Source organism: Canis lupus, chromosome 20 (genome assembly GCF_011100685.1).
Source record: "Canis lupus familiaris isolate Mischka breed German Shepherd chromosome 20, alternate assembly UU_Cfam_GSD_1.0, whole genome shotgun sequence".
In the NCBI taxonomy this organism is placed as follows: Eukaryota; Metazoa; Chordata; class Mammalia; order Carnivora; family Canidae; genus Canis; species Canis lupus.
In genome coordinates, this window is record NC_049241.1 from 3,284,297 (window position 1) to 3,301,451 (window position 17,155).

Consider the following 17,155-nt stretch of genomic DNA (forward strand, 5'->3'; position numbering starts at 1 on the left):
TTTGTGTGGACATACGTTTTCAACTCCTTTGGGTAAATACCACGGAATCTGATTGCTTGGGTGTATTACTTTTTTTTTTTTAAACTATGTGAGGATAATACCCATTCAAAAATCAATCTAAAGAATTTAAAAACAGGGGATCCCTGGGTGGCTCAGCGATTTAGCGCCTGCCTTTGGCCCAGGGCATGGTCCTGGAGTCCCAGGATCGAGTCCCACATTAGGCTTCCTGCATGGAGCCTGCTTCTCTCTCTGCCTCTCTCTCTCTCTTTCTGTGTCACTCATGAATGAATAAATAAAATCTTTAAAAAATAAAGAATTTAAAAACAGATTGTCAATAAAATAAAAGCATTGGTCATCTGACTTTCGTGCTGGTGAGCAATTCCCCTCCCACCTGCCTTCCAACCCCCAGAGATACTCCTGGTGCTGGACCTACCAGGAGAACCAAAGTGAACAATTCCAGAGAAAATGTGTCCAGTGTGTGTTGGGGGGAAGGTTTCCTCTACAAAGAACAAGCTGGATGTCTTCCCAGGGCAGAGCACCAGGTGGGCTTTGGGAGACCAGAGTCCTGCCCCCTCTGACATGCACTTGCTGTGTGATCTTGGGCGAATCCCCTCCCTCTCTGCCTTGGTTACCTTTCCAGACACAAGGAAGATGGAACAGAACGCTCCCCGGTTCCTGGTTGGAAAAGATGGGATTTGGTGGGAATGGCCCAGGCTTGGGAGATGGAACCAGCAGCTCGCTCCCCTGAGAAGTGGGATGAGAATGCCCTGCAGACCGCGGGGATATGAGGGTAGCTGACTGGCAGGACCTGGCCCAGCAACCCCATCCTTCCCGGAGCCTTCTTCCCTCTGGGCTAATCACTCTGGCTCCTCCTGTTGCTCCCCATACAGGAAGGGTCCCAATTATGGGGGTGAGGTTTACAGGCAGAAAAAAAATCACAGTCAAGTCACAGAGACCTTTAAACTCCCCTGGGGTCGTCAACAGCATGTACTACATAGCCTGCTTTCTGTACGCTAGGCCCACACAGGACTCTGGGAAAACCAGAGTCAGGCTCAGCCCTGCAAGGAAAGAAGTATAGGGCTGACAGAGGAGTGCACATCCTTGCCCCACCAAAGCATCTGCTGGTTGTGCTCTCGTGCTCTGGTGCTGACTTCCATTAAGGAAGTTCCCAGACTCCTTAGCTTCTTAGAAACTCTAGCTAAGACCTAAATTCCTTGTAGCCCACAGCGCCCCTCAGATCTAGCAGAGGGCCACACACCATGAGTGCTCAGTGCAGGGAATGGCCATCGTCTGAGTGGTCTGAACCAAGCCCTGGCCCCTCGGCTTCCCTGATGGCTCAGGTCCTGGAGCCCAGCTGGGAAACGGGGGCAGCCCAGCCACCTCTGGGTGGGCATCCCATTAGCCGGCTTGGTGCAGGGGTGCCCACCGCCAGGGGGCGTGCTAAGACAGTTCAAGCCTGGGCAGGGGTTTGGGGGGGGGGTGCTCATCCTGTCCCAGGAGACGGGATGACGGAACAGGGGCTTTTACGGGGGGGTAAAAAGGACAAGAAGAGTACATTTAAATGGCTCAGCAAGTTCACAAAGGTGGACCTGATTCAAACCAGGTTTTTTCTTTTTTTAAAAATATGACACCCTTGGGGCGCCTCAGTGGCTCAGTGGGTTCAGCATTGGGCTCTGGATTTTGGCTCAGGTCATGATCTCAGGGTTGTTGAGATGGGGCCCCACTTCGGGTTCTGTGCTGGGCGCAGAGCCTGGCTGAGGTTCTCTCTCTCTCTCTTCCTCTGCCCCTCCCCACCTTCTTCCTCACATATGTGTGTACATGTATATTTACATATATTTATATATGTATACCTGTACCCCACACCCTTTCTAAGGGGACCTCAGCCTGCTGTAGCTGATCTTCCCCCAAAGAGAGGGACACAGTCCTCCTCTTCCTCCCAGGGACTTCAGGTCACCTGGGAGACAGCTGTCCCCTTTTCAACTCCTTTTCTCCATAATGACCCCAGGAAGCCTCCTGTCTCACTGTCCACCTTAGCGCCCGTCAAACACGGGCCACGCGCCTCAGCCTTGGGGCCCAGCCAGAACTAGCTCCGGTGCTTTCATCCGCTGAGTTCTAGAGTGACTGCCTAAGTGTGGCAAATGATACGGGCTTCCTGTTTATAGTGTGATATAAAGTTTCTCTAAAACACATACATACGAAGGCAAGTCAGCTTCGCGAGGAGTATCGAGGGTAGGGAGGGGCAACCCAGTGACAGGGAGGGTGTGTGCCAGCCCCTTGGCCTGGCTCTGCCTGCCAGGGACGCCCAGTGCCTGGGCTCCAGACTGTGCTCCCTCACCTCCCCCGATCCAGCCTCTGTGGACCGTACCGGGCCCTCCTGTGCTGGCCTAAGCTTTCTCGGGCCTGGCCCCCTGCCCCCCACCTCCATCTATCGAACCCCCACATAGCCTTCCAGAACATGCTGAAAAGGTCACCTCTGCCACGTGTGAGGTTCCTGGCACCATGAGATCCAGGTGTGTGTGTCACTGCCTGTGACAGCGGTCAGCACCCTTTAGGGTAATTGATGCGGTGTCCATGGAACCAAGGCTCACCCCGTGCCCCTGTGGCAAGGACTGGGTGCGCCAGAGCCTGGCCCCTTGGCTCTGCCCCGTGCTTGGCTGGGTGCGTGCTGAGATAGCGTCCGAGGGACAGCTGTACGCCAGAGCCCAGGGCCTGGGCCAGCTCACCTCGCAGGTTCTTGACGAAGTCCTCCAGCTTCATCTTCCGCTCTGGTTTGACGTTGGGGCTGTACATGTCTGTGTTGAGCAGGATGATGGCAAACGCCAGGATGAAAATGGTGTCTGGGTTCCGGAACTGTCGAACCACCCCGGGGTTGCAGATGCAGTAGCGCTGGCTGTAGGCCGGGAGAGGGAGCAGGGTCAGGACCATGTCAGTTGGGCAGGAGCCTCAGTTTGCACATCTGGTAAATGGGGGTGACACCTGCTCCTCCTTACACTGGTTATACCTCAACAACCTGTACTCTGGCTGGCGATGGCTGCTGAGGGAGACGACCATGTTTCTCCATCTCCCTGGGAACTGGATGCAGCCCAGGAGGTGGCTAAATTCTGGCCATTGGGATATGGGCAGGTAGGATGTAGGCAGCTCTAAGGCTATACTCTCCTCACCTGCCTGGAACAGGGATGTGATGGTAGGTGTTGGACCCGCTACCAGGGACCCTGAGATGAAAGGAGCCTGGCTCAGGGAGTGGGGTGGATGAGGGGCACAGACCAGAGAAGAGGAACTGTGCAGGCCCATGACTAAGGCAGTAGCGTCGGAGCTCAGAAAACATGGGCTTCAATCCTGTCTTCTCCATTAGTGCCGCCACCTCCAGGAAGCCCTCCTGCAACTGCCTGAGCAACCCCCTCCTAGGGCCCCAGAGTCATCCTCCTGTTGTGTTCTCCTTCCCCACCTTTGTCCTACCACTGGCACTGGGCCCCGAAGGCTGGGTCAGTGGCTGACTCGTGTCTCCCCCACCTAGCATGGGCACAGAGGATCCTACCCAGACACTGTGCACACACTCCTGGGATGAATGAGTGTGGGGTGGCAGTCGGCCTTGACTGTGGGCTCTCTGCTGTACCAGGTGCTGGGCTAAGTGTACCCAGACGTTCAAAGTGGTTCAGTCCTTCCACTCTGTCTAAGGTAGGGGCTTCTGTTTTTCCCCACTCTATAGGCAAGGACATGAGGCACAGAGAGGTTAAGTAACCAGGGAAAAGTCACACAGCTAGGAAGTGGTGGAGTGGGTGTTAGAGCCAGGCCATCTGGCTGTGTAGCTTGTGCTGAGTCACTATGTGAGACGGGCAGACAATGACGACACAGACTCATGAATGAGTGATGCTCACGAGGACCTGCAGGAACACAGACTGTCCAAAAGTGTGGTTCTAGAGATAACCAGCACAGCACCTGGCACACAGAAGGGGCTACTGCCTCATTCCCCAGGCACGTTCAGGGCCACCTGACCCTGCTTAGGAGACAGGGGTAAATGGGGTGTTTGGGCCCCAAGCCATGGGCCTCAGAGCCAGGAACCATCCTCTTCCCGACACCCACCCATGCCCTGCCCTGACCCCAACCTGAAAGCCTCGATGAGCCGCTCCACCTTCTGAGCCTCCCCTTGGACCCGGATGTGTGCCTGGAACTTCCTGAGAGCTTCATCTAATTCCATGGCGGAGAAATCCATCTCATCCACCACGCAGCTGAAACGAGACACCAAGGCTGCATCAGGGTCTGCTGCCTGCACAGCCTCTGCCGCCCTTCCTGTCGAGGGCAGAGCATACAGGCAGTCAGTGCAGGGCAGGCTGTGAGCTGCCCAGAGCCAGGGGATCCAGAAGGGCCCTCTGCCTGGCTTCCTCCAACCAGTCAACACTCCAGATTACAGCCCAAAGACCCCTGTGCTTCTGGGGGATCCACAGACCCCCTGAAACTATAGGAAAACATTGGTGCTTGTGTAATTATCTACAGAGGGGCCAGAGTATATGGCTGCTCCTGAGAAAGGCCCTCGGAGCAGAAATAGATGGCGCTCAGTGTGCACGTTACACAGAGCACACAACAGGACGTTACTGCTGAGTCTTCTCAGGCTTCTCAGACATCCCTCATTTGTGAGGGATGCCAGGAGCACACTCCCATCTTCTCCAGGAGGATGGGGAGGCTGGCCGCTAACTTGCCAGCCAGTGACTGTGCACTGAGCCCATTTTCCCACGTCATGGGTCTGGGGAGAGGTGCCTGAGTTTTGCCGGGTGTCCTTCCAGGGGCACCTTGGAGGACCTGTGCCAGCCTCATCTGCTAATCTGCCAAGGGGAGCGGAGCTCGCAGGAGTGGCTGGTAACTGGGTTTTGTTTGGTGCCACTTGTCCTAGCACTACCCTCCAGCATAACATGCTCCGTCCTCTCTGATCCTGACCCTTGAACAAAGAAGGTGGGGTCTGCACCAAGGACCACTCAGAGGGCCATGGTGTCCAGTGTATCTATTTTATCTATTTGTAACAAAGCCATGGCCACCCCTGGTGGGGGTTGCAGAGGCCTCAGCCATGGGGGGCCTAATCCTGTCAGGGCCCTCCTTCTGCTGGGTGTGATGGGCTTCGGCATAAACAGGCTGTAGTGTGCCCTTGGCCTTCTCTGAGTGCTCATGGCCCTGGGGGCACCATCCTTTGAGGCTGCTGCAGAGCAGGTGGGGGAGGGCCGGGGCCACACAGGGTATTTTGCTGACTAGCATCTGAGCTGGATGCCTGGTGTAGAGGGTCGGGGCTGGGGGTTGGGGGTGGGGTTAGGACTGCTACTTCCTGAGGCTGCTATTTTCTGATAGGGGAGAACAAAGCACGGATTTCCTATAGCAGTTAGTTTGGGGGGTAGGGTGGGGAATCTGGGGTGGGGGGGGAAGTGCAGGAATGGCTGCAGGGGGTGGGGGGCTGGCCCAAGATGGTCTTAGGCCCAATTCATAAAAGACCTCATCTACTTTCCCCTGAACTGTTTCCTGAGGCTGGTTTCTAAGGCGGAGAGGGGCACTAACCATGCTAACAATGCAGCAGGCTTTTCCCAATGAGGGCTGGAACAGAAATGGCAAGCAGGGAGAAAGCAGTCCGGGTGGGTGTGCCTGGCCACCCGGTGGGTGTGCCTGGTGGGTGTAGCTAGCCATCCTGCTGGGTGCTAGCTACAGCCAGCTGCTGCCAAAGGCCCCGGCTCCCTGTGTCCTGTGTGTCTGCGCCTGTGCCTGTGTGTGCAGGTGGGTGTGTAACTGAATGGTACATACGTGTGTATATGAGCCCCCATGTGTGGGGGTGGGGAGCACCCAGGCCAGCCCATTCCTGAGCCCGGGTTTCCTCACCTGTAAAAGAGGCCCAGGCAGCTGCCTGCCTCCTCCCAGGGAAGCAGATGTGGTGAGCACACACGTGGCTAGGCTCTTCCTTATGGCAGAGACCCCTGGCCCCAGGAGGCCCGCTGCCCACCCCCTTGGCTTTTTTCATTCATCCCAGGAGGCAGGGCTGGACGGATGCAAGGCACTGCTCTTGTTACTAGTGGTTTGCTCTTTACCCCACTCTGATTTCTGCTCCCAGCATACGTCTTAGTGTGTAGCTGCCTGGTCAGAAAAATCCTCAACAACGGGCCTGGAGATGCTTCCCCCAAGTCTTGAGCCACCCTATTTGGTCCTGTCCTGCAGCTTTGGCTCATCTGTGAAAGGGACTTAGTAAGATGTGACACTCACTCCATGTATTTGAGGACAATGCAGGGCCCATACACAGCAACTGCTTTATAAACTCAAAGATCCAAGCATGGGGTCCTTTCTACTTAGGGCAGTCTCAAGAAGGGATGGAGAGATTTGGGGTACAGGCAGGGCTTCTCCAAACTGTCAACAGTTCCCAGGGAGCTGGAAACCTGGTTTTCTGCAGACAGTGAGGACTTGGTCTATGTTCCAGCAGGCGGGGTGAGCCTGACACTGCTTGTGTGCAGGTCCACGTCCCCAAACCCCAGCCCCAGAACTCACTCAAGCACATCTCGGTTGAATTGTTTCTGCCGGTTGCCCAGGAACTCGCCGATCATCTGCCTGCTGAGGCCTTTGCGCTGCAGCAAGAAGTGGGCCACCCCCACTGGAGTGTCAGGCACAAAGCCGCGCTCGATGAGGTACTGGACGCCCTTCTCAGGCTTCCTAGGGGTGGGACGAGAGACAGGCTCAGCCCTGGCTGCCCCACCCCCTCCCAGCTTGCCCTCCTCCCTGGGTACTCAGGGTACCCCGCTCTGTTCTGCTGGAGCCCGTAATACAGGGAACCCAGAACTGCCCAGATCCAGCTCCAGGCATAGTGCCTAGGACTGGGCCATCCACAGGAGCGTGGCCACGTTGCTGGAGCAGGGACCTGCTCCCCCTACTGCTCTGCAGTGCCCCAAAAGCCCCTCTTTGTAGAAGTCACTGCCAGGCAGATGGGAACACCTTGCCCTGCACGTCCTGGCCTGTCCCCTGCCCCCCAACAGTAAATGGCCTCTAACACATGCTGAGTGCTGACTCTGAGCACACTGTCTAAGCACCCTATATGCATATCTTCTCACACTCCTCCTGGGGTCAGCACTCCTGTTACCTGGGCCGTTGAGAAGCCTGACAGCCACGTAACCTTGCCAGCAGCCTCAAGCCTTTGTTATACTTCCTGACAGTCAGGTGCCTGGTATGCTGCATGCAGTAAGCACCACGGAAGGTTCTTACGACTAGCTCCAATTTCTAGGAGAGGAAGTGAAAGTGCTCCATTGATCCTTCCTGGGCAAACAGGGTTTCTAGGAAGGGCTGGGCTGGCCCTGCAGGGCTTAGTAAGTCCACCTGCACTGGGAGCCATGGGGCCCCAGGGGAGAGGGAGCTGTGGTGGAGGGAGGCCCCCTCAGAGGCCCAGCAGGGGGCCCAGGCTGGCCTCTTCCTCCCTCTGGCCTCTTCCTCCCTCTGGGCCTCTGTCCTCCTGCTGATCCATGTGGTACAACACAGGCTTGGCTGACCTCACAGCGTGGTGTGAGGGGGCCGTATGTGTGACCCTTGGAACGTGGGTGTCCAACGACCCCAGAGCCTCAGCCGGGCCTGCACAGGGGTGTAGGGGGTGGGGGTGAGCGAGGTCACCCACTAACTGGGAGCTGGGCCCTACCACTTGCCCCAGCATGTAGAGATCAGTGTTCTGCTATTCCCTAGAAAGCCTAGGGGCAAGAGCAGATCCACCCGCCCCACAAAGTATGGGGCTCCTGACAGCAGCGTCCAGCACATGCTGTATTCCTACCTGCAAGCAAAAGCAGACTTCCTGCTGCAAGGTGACCTTACTATTTTTACCCCAGGATGACCACACACCCTAACATCACCTTCAGGAGTTTGGCAGGGAGTGGTGGCCGGCCAGCTGGGCCCTGACATGGATGTGGGGACAGAGCACTGCTCCCCGACCCTTGCCACACACCCCAAGAACTGCTCCTGCCCCAGCCTCTCCAGCCACTCGGCTGCTCATGCTCCCTCACTGCCCTGCTCCATGCCAACCCCCACAGGGCCCATGCCCACTCTCCTCTTCAACTTCTAGGTCAGGGGTCACCACAGCCAACCTGCAGACGTCTTTTTTTTAGCCTACACAACATTAGCGGAAGGAATTCTAGTGAGTTGTCAACATGTAGAAGTTGGGAGAGCTCAATCCAGAATCCGGATTTCTGGCTTCTCTTGGAAAATCAGGCCATCTGACCCTCCTGGGCCTGTGCTCTTGTGCGGCAATGACTGGAGAGCTGGGCTGGACCTCCCTGCTCAGGCATCCTGCGTCAGCCACCCACAACCTGGGCCTCCCTGGTCCCTTGAGGCCCAAATATGGGGCCCCGATCCAGGCCTGGCTTGCTTCCCTGGTGGGGCTGGCTGACCTCCCCACTCTGCCCCCTTCTGTGTTGATACACCAATGTTGCACAGCATCTCAGGCTTCTAGGATATGGGCTCCTCCACCTGGGAGGAGAAGGCAGCAGGAGAGTGGAACACAGTGCAGGAAGGAGAGTCTTACAAGAGGTCATGAGAATGCGGATTCTTCACAGATTAAGTACCCAGAGCCTACTTTTTGCTAGGTACTGCTCAGGATGACAGCAGTGAGCGAGGCTGGTCAAGAACACCCCACAATGGTAGGCTCTAATCCTTGGTCTAAAGGACAAAGGGACTAAATGATGGCTGGAGGGCACAGGGAGGGGTTCCTGCAGGTGCCTTCAGGGCCTTCTCTGAGCAGGTGACACTGGGCAGTGACCTAAGTCATTAGGGAGCTTCCTAGATGGAGGCAAAAGTAAATGCAAAGGCCCTGAGGTGACAAAGGGTTTTGCAGGATCCAGGGCCAGAAAGCTGCTCCAGGGTGGCTGAGAGTAGGAGCCCTGGGACAGGATAGCATGGCAGCAGGGTGGGCAGGCTGGAACCCACAGAGTTCTGCAGGCCACAGGGGGAATCTGGTTTTCCCCTGAGTGGGACGAGAAGCCCCAGTGTGTTAATGATCAGGGCAGTGATGGGACCCGATGTCCAGGCTGAAGAAGCTCCCGCTGGCTGCTCTGTGAAGAACAAGGCTAGATCTGAAGCGGGAGCCCAGCTAGGACTTCCCTACAAGCATTCCATGCTAAAGGGCAGGAGGTGGGGAGCAGCAGCTGGTTTTGGAACACAGCTTGAGGGTAGAGATGATAGTATTTGCTGGTGGATCCGAGTTTGAACCTGATGGCTCCAGCTCCTAGTCTGAACCAAATGTGGGAGGGACTGGTTCCACCCGGCAAGTTTCACAGCGATGTCCCAGGAGAAAGGAATCTGAACTCACTGGGCCTTGACCAGTGACCAGGAGCTCATTGAGCAACTGAGAGGAAAGGTGTGGTGGCAGGAGGCACAGGTAAGGAGCTGGGGTCGGCGGTGTGGGCCAGGCAGGGAGCTCCAGGGTCAGGATGAGCACAATGGTCAAAGAAGTGTCTGGATGGCCTGGCCTTCAGGGACCTCCTGGCAGCACACAGCCAGTGCACTGGACACCGATAACGTGAGTTCCCTGCCTGTCAGGTCCTTGCTGGTCCCGGCCACCTCGACAATGCAGTGAAACCCCAAGTGTGCTCCTGGGGGCTCTGCCAAGCAGTGGTCCTAGATTCACCTGTTCCTTTACAGAGCTCCATGCTGACCAAAGGGGCTTGTGCCCATATATCCTGCTAAGTGTCCCACATGGTGACCTGCAGGGTGATGGGACGCAATGGGATGAGTTATCAGTGCTGCCCACCTCTCCTTGTGGCCTTTAGGGGGCCATGTGGTATACTGTGGCCAATGCACTGTGAGAGAAGTGATGTGTGGCACTTCCTATGGGAACTGCGTGATCCCTTCTGGCACCTTCCTCTGCCATAGGACCAGGGAGTCCACATCGAAAGGATGCCCCTGCTGTCTTGTACCTGAGAGACTTGATGAGCAGTCCCTGGCTAACCAGTAACGGATGGCAGTATGACAGAAATTAACCTGTGCTGTGTCAGCACACTGGAGCCCCCCACCTCCCCACCAGACTTCCCTCAAACCCAGACTCTTACTAGCTGGGTGACCTGGGGCAAGATACTTAATATCTCTGTGCCTCAGCTTCCCCGTTCATATAATGGACACAGCCACGGTGCACACAGCAGAGGAACTGTGAAGGTTAAATGGGTTAATGCCTCTAAGCCCTCCAAAAATACTGTTGGTGTATGATGTAAGAGGAGGCCCAGCAACAAGCAGAACAAAACCAAAGTGGTGCCATGGTGACCCGGAGAAGGTGTGGACTTGGGCTGGAAAGGGCGGGAGGGATGATCAAGGAAGGCCTCCCTGGGGAAGTGGCATTGAACCAGGAGCCAGGAAGAGGGACCCTGCTAGAGAGAATGATCAACACAAAAGCCATATCTGACTCATGACTGAAAGAGGGCACAGAACGGCCAGATACCTTGGCTCTGGGTTGCCAGGCGAGAGAAAGCACGCTGGTAGTTCCAACCCACTCTTCTGCTTCAAGAAGCCCCCCAGAATTTCACTCTGCCCTCACCATCACCGCGGCCAAACATCCAGCCTGACCAGCTTACTTCTCTAAGGGCCCAGTGTCAGCAGGTACCAAGGGGGACACCTGTGGCACCCACACCTGACCTGCTCCTGTATTCTGTGCTCCCCCACCCCCTTCAAGGGTCCTCAAGAGGTGTCAGCAGGACAGGCTGGAGCAGAAGAATCCACGGCTTGGGTCTGCTGTCCATCGCAAGGTGGGCCCGGCTTTCTTCCACGTCAGCTGCTGAATCAGACTTGGCCGTGACAGGCGAGCACACGCACACCACACCAGTGGCATGTCTCACATGTGTCTCCTGTCTCCGGGCTGTGAGCAGTCAGTATTGACGCCGAGCTTGCAGAGTGGCGGTTACAAGGCAGGCACCATGCTTACAGATCACCCAAACTTGAATGCTTTTCCCAGCAGAGGTCTACAGGGCCAGCCATGGGCTTCTCCTGTCCTTTCTAGCTGCCTGAGCAGCCGAAGAGACATGCAAGTGGGCGGCTGTCCGTACCTCCCTACCCCGCATCTAGCTGGCCTCCGGATTTCCTACGCCACCCGTTCTGTCCCTCTGACCCCATGGGCTGACCTTACTCCCAGCCTGGCCAGTTGGAGCCCCGAATCCTGCTGACCACAATGAGCACTGTGGAGCAAGCACTGGGGGCGGATGAGAGGGGAGACTCTGTTCCTGCTGGGGCTGCCGCGAGGCTGGACCATGAGCCTGGGACAGCTGGCAGACCTCCTGCTCTGGTGCGGCACCGGCAGGCCAGGACTCCATGCAGAAGGGCCTGGAGGCACCCAGTGGCTTTTCAGGTCCAAGACCAATAAGGCCTCTGCTTAAACCAGTCTGACCGGGTTCCTGTCACTTGCAACGGAGAAGGCCCTGGTTAACAGAGACCGACACAGGGTCTGCTTACCTCCGGTGCCCGAGGAGCCTCTGTGGTCAGGAGGCTGAGCCGTCCTCGTAACTGGTCTCAGCTGACCACAGGGGGAGGGACTCACCATCTTCGGTACTTGGACAACCCCTGCATGCCTGGAAGCCCCCTTCAATTCGGCAATCCAGGCTCAAGTGCTCCCAGCATCCTACAAATAAGTGGTCACCTTCCATCTGCTCACATACTTCCAGGGCCAGCGAACTCACCACCTCTACAGACTGTATTTCATGTAGCTCTGATTTTTACAAAGCTCTTCCTGATGCCGGCAGCCCAAGCTGAACAGGGCTTACCCTTACTACAGAGAGAAGGCGGAGGAATCACCTTCCATCATGGCTGTATGCCCTGCGGGGCCTGCCTTGGCACTGTCTTCTTCCCTGAGAGACTCAGCACCAGCCACCCCAGACCCAGGACATGGCTAGGGACCCCCATGGCTGAGGGCAGTGAGGGCCACAGGCTGGCTGGGTAGCTCATGTCCAGGGGAATGAGAACCCAGCCTCCTTCTTAGTAACTCAAAGTGCTCCTAAGAGAGCCGATCTTTAAAGTGTCAGCACTCCCAGCAACGGTGAACAGCTCCCCGGAACCCTGGAGCCAGCATGTCTGGCTCTGTGGCCTCGAACTAGCACCTGACCTCTCCGAGCCCTGGCCCCTAGAGTCAAGTGTCACAGGGTCACTGTGAGGATTCAGTGAGGTGACACACATGAAGCATTCCGTACAGTGCCTGAGACCTGATATGTTTATATGGGCTGGCTGTTGTCGTTGGCATTTTCACTAATCACAAGAAATATGCCACACGTGAGGAGCATGGAGTTGGGGCTAGCAGATCTGGAGACCACCACCACCACCACCAGCCCAGCTCTACTGCTCACTGAGAGAGGCTGGCCCAGCTCTGCAGCCTCTGAGCCTGCTTCCCACTCAGGTAGAAAGCAGCTGACCGCCCAGGAATGCAGGAAGGTGAAATCTCAGAGCACTCCAGGCTCACACCAGGGCTCACACCAGGGCTCTCCGCCTTCCTCCTGCAGCAGCTCCAGTGGGCAGTGGGCTTACAGAAAGGAACAGGCAGGGTGGCACCTGGCAGGCCCCAGCAGCTGGGCACTGAGTGGAGGGGAGGAGTGCTTCCCTGGGCTGGAAGGGACCTCAGATGCTCCCCTTTGAACAGCTCCTAGCCCAAGGAAGAGTCCTAGCACACTATCATGCCAAGTGGTTGCTGAGGCCCTAACTTACATGCTCCTCAGATTCGAGGTAATCACTCAGGTACCCATTTCATCACAGGGCAGCTCTGGGGATTAGAATATTCTTCCAGAGGTGAGGGAGCTCTGGCCACATCCACTTGGGACAAAACTTGCCTGGGCTCTAGTCACCTGGGCTCTTGCCAGAGTGAGAGGGGCATGAAAGAGAGGAGGCTGACACAGCAAGGCCTGTATCCCTGAGCACGTCTGTGGGAACACAGGTACACGAGACCCCATCGGGGTCTCAGTTCACATCTGCAGCCTAGTGAGCCGATGGGGTGCATGTGTAGTGGCGGGTCCCATGCCAGATTTTAAGTGGCTGTGTTCAGAAGCTGGGTGGGGTGGTGTTAGTTCCAGCCTGCCCACCCACTGGCTGTGTGACCTCAGACAGGTGACCCTCTTGGGACCTCAGCCCACCCATCCATACAGGGGGGTAAGAGTCCCTACCCCCAGGAGGTAGACAGGATTTACAGCATGACAGGCTTATAGGGCAGTGCCCAGCACACACTAAGCGCATGAGCCACTGACTGCTCTGCACCAAACTACCTGCGGGGTCCTCCTACAGCCTGAGCTCCTGGAAGCCGCTTCCCCCTTTGCTCTGGGCACAGCAGGCCCAGCTGCCACCCATAAGCACCTCCTTGATGGTGGGCTCCAGGCAAGGCTCTTGGTCCCACTACCTCTAATCCTTGTCAAGCCCCAGGAGACAGGAACCTCGTCTCCATCTTCCAGGTGTAGCCGGTGAGGCTCAGAGAGTGCAAGGAGTCGCCATGTCGCTGCAGCTGATGTGTGGCAGGACTGGGGCTGAAACCCTCCTGCCTCTAGCTCCTGGACCCCCATGCTGCCTCCGGGGCTTGTGAATGGCAGGTGGCCCCAGGGATGCCCCTCCCTGCCGACCTGCCTCCGTTCTCAGGTCTCTTGTTTTGTTTTTCCTTCCCACTCACGGACTCCCTTGCCCACTTTGGGTGCATCATTCAGATCCTCCATGTATCCTTCTGAGGGGGGCTGAGGTCTGTGTCAGGGAAAGCTTACTACTGGGAGGGGCTGGGAACTGAGCCCTCTCTTCGAGGCTGGGTGGGCCCAAGAGGCAGGTGTTGGGGGGCGGAGGATGTGGGCAAGGGTAGGGGGCTGGGGAGGGAGGTGGTGAAGGCTGAGCCAGGAGGGAGGAAGCCTGGTGCTCTGTAACACATTCTTACAGCCCTGGCGCCTCCCTGGCGGGCAGGGGCAGGTTTCACACAGAGTCCACTGGCTCCTGCCACTGGGGGCCAGCCACAACCGCTCTGCCCCACACCCCACAGGGAGCCAGACTTGCTGCTGACTGTCCCTCCATACTCTAGACCAGCGTTATCCACGAGCATGTTCTATGGCGACCCGACTGTTCTTGATCTGTGCTATTGGCATGGAGGCTGCATGTGGCCAGCGAGCACCTGCACCATGGCTAGTATGCCAGAGGACCGGGATTAGTGTTAGTTAGCTTTAATTTCAGGCACCACCTGTGGCTGGACCACAACGCCCTAATGGCACAGGTGACCCTAACTTATTCTCTGAGCTGAAGGCAACAGCCGAGAAAAGCCCGCCAGGATTGCTCATGGGTCTTAATGAGCTTATTCCAAAATTCATGTGAAGAAAACCCATCAAAAACAGCTGAGACGGTTTTTTTAAGAGAACAAAAGAGAAGTTTTGCCCTAATAAGAAAACCCATGAAACCCCAAGTCTGATGCTCATGGAGGAATGGGCCCTCTAACCGTTAACGTGGAGCTTCTCAAGGGTCTTCGTTCTGTTCACTGACCTGTCCCAGGCCCCTAAACACTGCCTGGTGCATGGCAGTTTTATTCAGCAATAAATATCTGCTGAATGAATGAAAACATCCAATTCATGTAGGAATTAGATGGAACCTCTAGTCAACGAAGAAAGGACAGGCTGGTGAATAAACTGGAAATAACTGGCTAATCTCTACAGAATGATAAAAGTTGGATCCCTCACCTTGTATGGTTCTCCAAAACAAATTTCAGCTTAAAGTCCTAAAGAGCATGCAAATATACTAAAGAAAATATTTTAAAACTATCTAAGTGATCGGGGCAGAACTTCTTTTAATTTTTATTATTATGATTTGAGGCAGAGCCCCTTTTAATTATTACCATTACTATTTATCATTATTGTTTTTAAGTAGCCTCCATGCCCAGCGTGGAGCCCAATGCAGGGCTTGAACTCATGACCCTGAGATCAAGGCCTGAGCTGAGATCAAGAGTTGGATGCTTAACTGACTGAGCCACCCAGGTGGCCCCATGGGCAGAGCCCCTTAAGACAAAACATGAAAAGCCAAAGAAACTAAACAAGAAAATACTGATTAATTTAGCTGATTAAAATTAAAAGCTTCCTGTAACGGCATGATGACTGTGCTTAATGGTACCAGATTATATACTTGAAAGTTGCCAAGACAGTAGACCTTAAAAGTTCTCATCACAAGAGAAAAAAATATTTGTAACTATGTGTGGTGAGGGATGGTAACAACTTATTGTGATTACTTTGCGATATGCATAAAAATGGGATCATTACACTATACATCTGAAACTGATGTTATATGGCAATTATCCCAATTTAGAAAACACCAAAAGTTAGAAAAAACTTTTGTTAGGTGAAAGAGCACAAAGTTAAAAGATGTATATCTGAGAACTGCTGAATTGTACACTTCATGAGGGTGAATTTTATGGTATGTATTGTGAATTATATCTGGAACGAAAAAATTTTTAAAAAGAGAAAGAAAATGTTTGCAATTACAAAGGATCGGTATCTAAGACAAAGTACTACTAGCAAATCAACATGACAAATAACCCAAGAGAAAAATGAGTAAAGAAAATGAACTGAGGGCACTGAGCTTGCTCAGTCAGTAAAGCCTGTGACTCCTGATTTAAAGGTTACAAGTTCTAGCCCCATGTTGGGTGGAGAGATTACTTAAAAAAGAAAAAAAAGAAAAAAAAGACTCATGTAGGTGCTCCATCGCTCCATTTTAGACGTTGGGAAACAAACTAAAATGACCAAGAGACAACTATTTCTACTCTTTGATGGGGAATGGGGAGATAACACCGAGTATGGCCAAGCACATGGGAGAAAGACCTCTCAGATCCAGCTGCATGGAGGGGAAATGGGTAGAGCCCCCGTTTAAAGACTAAGTTTTCCATGAAAAACGTGCCTACCTAAGCCTTCATGATTCCACTTTCAGCCAGTTTCCCTAATGGACTCTCTTGGGAGTGTATGTAAAGGAGAGATCCACACTCCTTGTCATCTGTGGTAATTCTGAAGAGGTTTGGAAGCAAGTGGCCAGATCAATACCATGGATAGCCACACCAGCGACCACTACACAGCAGCAGGCGGGAGGGAGTGACTCGTGCACAGCGATGTGGGAGATAGATCTCCAACAGCAAGCCAGGCGGTGACATCCCAGCAAGATGATGTCCATAACCCCAGGCCCCAGCACCAGCAGCCAACACTTGGGAAGGACTTATTTGGTGCCAGGTGCTGCTCCCAGCACTTCATATACGCACTTACTTACATCTCACACCCTGTGGGGTGGACACTATTGGGCTCAGCCCCACTGCACAGACCAAAGGCCAGGGTGTGAGCCCGGGCAGTCTGGCCCTGGGGTCGTGCTCAGAACCACAGCTGTCTGCAGTTCCTAAAAGTGCACACATGCTCAGAATAAAGATCCGGGAGGAGAGGTTCCAAAATGACAAGAGCCAAATGGGGAGTGTTATCCTAACTGGAAGGCTTTCATCTTCCATGGGAACGTATGCAGGCACGGTGCACATAACTAAAAACAGAGCTAGAGAGAATCTACACGGACCAACACTGGTTGGCTCAGGGACTGTTTTTTCTGGCCTCCCCGTTGACACAGCTGGGACCCCCACATCAGGATGTCCCTGGAGACTGAAAGGGACAAGGTAGGCCTGGACACTATGGGAGCTCCTGGGTCATTTCAGCCCCCGCCCCAGGAGAGCATTGCCCTGGCTCTCAGATGACCTGGGAGCTGGCTGTGCCCAGAAGCAGGTGAAGGCAACAGACTTTTGGGACAGAGCTCAGGATGGGCTCAGCAGGAGATGACCCTTCCTGCTAGCATGCTGCTCTGGCCACAGCTCCTGCAGTGGTGAGGCTGTCCATCCTGCCATGAACCATGGGCTGATGGGAGTCTCAGGAGAGAGCACCTGGGCAGATGCGAGGTGTTTGAGACTCTTAGTTCTTAGCTAAGTGAGGAGGCTCGTGACCCAGAGTCCCCTCGCTGCTCCCAGGTAAATGTCCTGTTCCCTATACCCATCCTCTGGGACAGGCCTCTCTGAATCCCTGAGACAGCACAGCACTTCCATTTGTACCAGGGATGGCTCAAAAGTGCCCCCAAGTCTCCCTCCATCTAGAAGAGGAAGCAGGGAGCAGGGAAGGGTAGCAGATGTGTCAGTGACCACCAGGCAGTCTGGCCATGCCCCCAACCTTGGAGGAGT

General features: G+C 55.0%; 1 protein-coding gene across 1 annotated transcript in view; it reads right to left on the reverse strand.

The window, feature by feature from the left end:
• The window catches only part of IQSEC1 (IQ motif and Sec7 domain ArfGEF 1), a 377,843-nt gene that overhangs the window by 20,263 nt on the left and 340,425 nt on the right, over window positions 1-17,155 (reverse strand). The window contains 3 exon segments of the mRNA XM_038565515.1: window positions 2,724-2,890; window positions 4,104-4,226; window positions 6,508-6,669. Of these exon segments, the coding sequence (XP_038421443.1) occupies window positions 2,724-2,890; window positions 4,104-4,226; window positions 6,508-6,669 (452 nt within the window).